Source organism: Aspergillus glaucus (genome assembly GCF_001890805.1).
Source record: "Aspergillus glaucus CBS 516.65 unplaced genomic scaffold ASPGLscaffold_8, whole genome shotgun sequence".
NCBI classification, from domain to species: Eukaryota; Fungi; Ascomycota; class Eurotiomycetes; order Eurotiales; family Aspergillaceae; genus Aspergillus; species Aspergillus glaucus.
Genome location: NW_019170460.1, coordinates 994,427 through 999,779, shown reverse-complemented (window position 1 = coordinate 999,779; position 5,353 = coordinate 994,427). Strand labels below are relative to the sequence as shown.

General features: G+C 45.3%; 2 protein-coding genes across 2 annotated transcripts; one reads left to right on the top strand and one right to left on the bottom strand.

The window, feature by feature from the left end:
• Nucleotides 1-818: 818 nt before the first annotated feature.
• On the bottom strand, nucleotides 819-2,011 carry ASPGLDRAFT_46301 (NAD(P)-dependent alcohol dehydrogenase). The gene is made up of 3 exons (XM_022546413.1): nucleotides 1,718-2,011; nucleotides 1,236-1,668; nucleotides 819-1,180 (listed from the first exon to the last, which is right to left on the bottom strand). Exons 1-3 carry the CDS (start codon nucleotides 1,998-2,000, stop codon nucleotides 898-900), a joined length of 999 nt encoding a protein of 332 aa, XP_022402004.1. The 5' UTR covers nucleotides 2,001-2,011; the 3' UTR covers nucleotides 819-897.
• A 1,677-nt stretch (nucleotides 2,012-3,688) lies between these two features.
• ASPGLDRAFT_34929 (uncharacterized protein) lies at nucleotides 3,689-5,338 on the top strand (the record flags this gene model as incomplete). The annotated part of the gene is made up of 4 exons (XM_022544484.1): nucleotides 3,689-3,764; nucleotides 3,817-4,277; nucleotides 4,405-5,239; nucleotides 5,298-5,338. 4 exons carry the CDS (start codon nucleotides 3,689-3,691, stop codon nucleotides 5,336-5,338), a joined length of 1,413 nt encoding a protein of 470 aa, XP_022402003.1.
• Between the last annotated feature and the right edge of the window lie 15 nt (nucleotides 5,339-5,353).

Below are 5,353 nucleotides of genomic sequence, written 5' to 3'. Positions count from 1 at the left end.
GGCCTTTTTTTTTTTTTTTTTTTTTTTTTTTTTTTGTATATCTATATGGTTGCCGATTGTGTAATAAGGTTGCAGCCCTGTATGTTTAGTATTATTGATCGCTGTCAGCCTTACCTGAACCGTGCGCCCATTCGGAGCCTGGCCATGACTTAGGCCAGACTCACTCCTTTTGCTGATAGTTCTGGGGACGGGAAACGGTATCGATCCAGTGCAGGTGCAGATTCCGGACTGGTAGGTGAATGAGGACGAGGTGACCAATAAACTGGGTGGACTCCCATGAAACAGTTATTGGGGAGCGGGCAGCTTCAAACCAAATGATTCTTGGAACTGCAACAGAAGCATTCCCCATAGTCTCAATGGGATATGGTGTATGAGGCAAAAAAGAGAAGCAATATTCAAATGAAACAATGCCTACTTATGCCTACTTATGCCAAATAAATTTTTAAGTAGGGTTTGGTTTTGCAAGGCCATGCTCACCCACTCATCACCCCAACACTTACCCTCGACTCTAAAGGCATCACCTCAATTACCTGCACCCAACTAGTGCCCACCCAGCCATCACCCCTAGAGCGGCAACGAGAAAAGGGCAAAAATGACGGTTGGCCGAGCTTAACATATGGCTTAAGTACGGCTGAGCGGACGGGAAGCCCTGTTCTCCACACCCTATGGTCGTAGTTATGTATTTGAAATTAAGAATGAATATATCTTATAGTACGAATTCACATAAATTTGTAGCATTCTGGTCCTTCTCAATTCCTTATTACTAGAGGTATATTAGTATCTCCTAATGCCCGGAAAGCTCTCTATTAAGATAAGAAGCCGAACCTTTTAACATCTTTTTTATCATCTTCAAAGTAATAGTACAAATAAAAACAAATGCGTATCATAATATAGTAACTACTCCTTAACCAAAACACCGCGATATCTCATCTTCCCTTCTCTCAAAGTCTGCATCGCATCTTCAATTCCAGCCTCATTCATTGGGAAGGTCATAACCGTAGGGCGGATATCCTTTCGAGCAGCAAACTCAAGCAGAGTGCGGATGCTACGACGGGCAGCGACCAGAGAGCCTTGAACGCGAACACCCTTGAAGGCAAACTGCAACAGAGGGACGGGGGAGGCTTCGAAAGCAACGGTGAGAGGGTAGATGCTGCCATGGGTATCCATTAGAGGGGCGAGCCTTGGATGGTTAGCTGGTGGGTTATACATATAAAAAGGACGAATGAGCTTCTTACGAAGGATAATCAATGCTGGCACTTCCACACAGCAAAAGATGCTTCAAGGGCTTGCAATCCTTAGGAGGCTCCTGTCCAGAGCGGAAAACATGGAATTCCGACGCCCCAAAGTCCATAGCCTCTTGACGCTTGGATTCAGAACTGGACAAGACGACGACATGACACCCCATTGCTGCGGCCAGTTTTATGGCGACATGACCCAGTCCGCCAATACCCATGATAGCCACTCGGTCAGTAGCTTTGATGCCATATTCAGTCAGGACAGTCCAGACTGTGGCACCGGCGCACATAAGCGGTGCGGCGTGGATAGAATCATATCCCTCGGGAATGGGGAAGACGCAGTTGACGTCCCAGACGGCGCCGTAGCTGAAGGTACCGTTGTCGAGATCGTGGAAGCCGTATTGTTTCTGGTTGCGGCAGTATTGGTCCCAGCCTACTCTATTAGCCCAACATTCAGCATAATAGAAATAATAGAGACATACCAGTAGCACAGTTATCACATGAATTGCAGATACTATGAGTATACCCAAATCCAACACGATCGCCCACCTTGACAGTGTTCACAGCAGGACCAAGAGCCTTGATAATACCAATACCCTCATGGCCCAGCACCTGTCCAGTCTTGAGATAGTGTTCGTCTGTACCACAGAGACCGGAGTGAGTGGTTTCAATAAACACCTCATTGTATTCAAGAGTGCGGCTGGTCTTGTCGGCCACAATTCGGCCTTCGGGAGAACCGCGGAAAACGTCAAAGGTGATGCTCATCTTGGGGGGGGGGGGACCGTGTTGGAATCAATTTGATTGAGGTATTAGACTTTAGGTATCTAGGTATTTATAGAGAATGGAAGACCCCTATATTGTCGAACTGATTGCACCATTTCTTCAAAGTGGATTCCATCGTCTGTTGTCTGATTAATTCACTGAATAATCAAGAATTAAGACAGAATCCACTCTTTCCACAAGAACCGTCATACATGGAATAATTCGAGAACAATGTGGGTCGTCTGTTCCGCAGAACTAACAGTCTTCACGGAGATGATCTGCTTCGAGAAGTATTTCCGAAGATCTACCACAGTCAAAAGTGAAGCATGCAACCGAGAAAAGTCCGCGAAAAGTGTCCGGGCGGCGCAATTGATGTCCCGTCGCATGATCGGGATACCGAATCATTCATTATTATTGTTGGACCAAGCCGAGGAACCGACAAGAAGTTGCCGACTTTCCATGCGCTTAAGTAGAGTATGTAGTATGTACTTTTTTTATTTTTATTTTTTATTTTTTATTTTTTATTTTTTATTTTTCATTTATTTTTATTTTTATTTTTATTTTATTTTATTTTTTTTTTAACAAGTATTGCAAAAAGAAAAGACTAGAACGACATATTTTACAACGTTGAGTGTAGGGTTCCCAGGATTTCGCCCCCGGAATACCTGATCAGAGCTTGTTGAGTTGTCCGTTCCGTCACCGTTGTCACATCATCACTCGGCGTAAAGTCCGTCCGTCCCTTCATCCGCAAACCGTTCCGCTAAGTCCGCTTATGCCGCCCGATCAATTGCGAGTTTCCATTGAATGACTGGGTATGTCAATCAAACTCCCATTCGGGAGGCAGAAAGCTAAGAAAGGGGCTGGAACTTTGCCAAAAGGACCCGAGGAACTAACCATAGTCTGTGGTTAGCTTGTGGTCTTGTTTATATTCTCTACGTGGTTTCTATGTGGCCCGTACAGGTTTGAGAATTGCTATGGATATTAACAATGTAATTGTTTGGCATTATGTATGAGATTACGTTACACCAGAATGAAAGAAGAACAAAAGAAGAAAGTCTCACAATGTACATGGAATGCTCATTGAACTTTTGTCTCGCTTCCTACTTAGGGGCCCGGCGGGCTTGGCATTCCCAGGTTGGCTTCAGTTTCAGACAGTTGTGGGAGGTTGTCAGCGGTGACCAATGTTTGGCTCTGGCAGGCGGCAGTATCCAACCGCCTGGCATCTGAACAACACAGAACTATAGTTAGCCACTATCATCATCACATTCTCTCAACTAGCATATATCCATCTCATTTTCATCATACTACCATGCTGGCAACTGATTAATAATAAGCTCTGACTGATTCTCAAACTGATATCACACTGTAGACTGACACAGTGACAACCTGCCTGCTATCATTAGCAACATCCTTGGCTCAACCCCAAGACACAAAGAACATTGCATTCACCTCAAAGAAATCTCTAGAACCTATTTCTTTCACCATCAAACACACTAACTTGACAAGATGGCCTGCATCTTATCAATTTCTTTTTCTTCATTCTCTCATTCTCTCCATGCCAACTTCTACTATATCACTCTTCTTATCTCTTATAACCTTGTTGAATTCATCTGTCTAAACACCTGTCTATTTATCATACATAAATCTCCTAGTAGAACTGCTGTGTGTACACCTGACATATTACCATCATCATGGTGGAAGAAAACCGACCTGCGCTGATTGATTTTTCCCTGATTCCTGAAGATGACGGCAATGACGACAATCCTGGTGAGTGAAACCCTTTTCCAACCCTCCTGTTAACAGCCTAACGATGAGACAGAGCGTGAAGGCAAACTAGTGGGGAACAAGGGCAAATTGCAGCAGATACTCAATTTGACAGACAAAGGGGAGTGGATGGAGTGGTTGAGGTCATGCCTGGTGCAACCATGGTGGATTGAGTTATGGACTGAATGCCTCTCAAAATGTGTGAGTGGAGAGCGGGGAGTTGGTGTGGGTGAGATCCAGGCAAAAATCCTGGCTGGTGAGGGCAACAGATGGAATGAATACAGTGACCCCATACCTGAGAAGAAGGAATGGAGCGCCGCCGACCACATAGCAAGGTTCCATTTCATGGTGAAGACCCAAAACCTGGTGTCCAATGAGGGTGTGTTCTACAGTAAGAACTTTGCTGACTCCTACCTTGACAAGGTTGTCTGGGCCTTGAAGGGTTACCTCACCAAAATCCATACGCCATCACATATCAACAAGCCCACCGGTGGGGCCGCTATTTTTGGTGAAAGGGTCTTAGGTGTGTATACCACCCACTAGCTAGTAGCCCCCCCTGGAAAAGCCTTTCTCAGACAAACCCTGATGCCTACATCTTCCAGATGCCAAGTGAAAGCAGACTGATTCATCTTGTACACCACAGCCCTCCAAGCTCAAGCGCACGGAGTCCGACAAGGCAAATGCTGGGTCTGAAGAACACAATGAAAATGAACTCAAGGAGGCTGAGACCACCCAAGCCACTGAGTCAGAAGAGGCGGTTACAAGTCAACAGGTGGACACAGCCAATGAAGATGAGAATGATAGTGATGATCATGATGGAGAGCCACTGCTTCTGGACAGTGATCTATGGAAAAATGAACTCCTGAGCCCACGCAAGCAAATTGTCCTGAAGAAACAATCCACAGACTTCAACAGGGAAGAGGCATATTGGCAGTTCATGTTGATCACTGAAGCTCTTGCATGTACTCAAATCATTGGATTTACTGATAACACACCTGCTGCCGTTGATAATGATCCATCAAGTATTGCGAACACAGTGTGGGAGCCACTGGTCATCCTCCCTGGCTCTAAAAAGTCTCAGGTCAGAACAGAGACATTTGAAAGTTCATATTACACCAATGCCACTGACCTGGAATCCTCTTATGCAGGAGAGATCGACTCTACCAAGGAGCCCAGTGATGTTATTATCCCAACAGAAGAGTCTATCGCCCGGCTGCAGGACCTTAAGAAAATCATCAACAATAAGGACTACCAGCACGATGACCATGAACAAGCATGTCATTTCCTAGGAATTTGGAGCCATACAGTGCCCCATCTGTTGTACATGAACTGTTCAGCCATTTTAAAGCATTGGCAGCCGGTTGCCATTGCTGGAATTGTGTGGATGTGGGAAGTGGACTATCTTCAGGGGGCTGTACTTGGAGACCATGTGGGCCTGGGTAAGACCTGGGAAGCTGTTGGCGTACTGCTATATGTGAGTTGGCTCATATTACTTCCTTGAGAAAGGCTTTTCCATACTAACCTTTTCAATTCTAGCTATTGGCAGATTATCGTCAGAAGGTGAAGGAAGCATCTGAGTCTGGCTCCAATGC

What these genes read in the sequence shown, in the direction of transcription:
- ASPGLDRAFT_46301 (XM_022546413.1), bottom strand. Translation starts at nt 2,000, where the DNA reads ATGAGCATCACCTTTGACGTTTTCCGCGGTTCTCCCGAAGGCCGAATT. An exon ending in ATGTGATAACTGTGCTACTG is followed by an intron (nt 1,669 to 1,717) that starts GTATGTCTCTAT and finishes CTAATAGAGTAG; the next exon opens with GCTGGGACCAATACTGCCGC. An exon ending in GCCAGCATTGATTATCCTTC is followed by an intron (nt 1,181 to 1,235) that starts GTAAGAAGCTCA and finishes TAACCATCCAAG; the next exon opens with GCTCGCCCCTCTAATGGATA.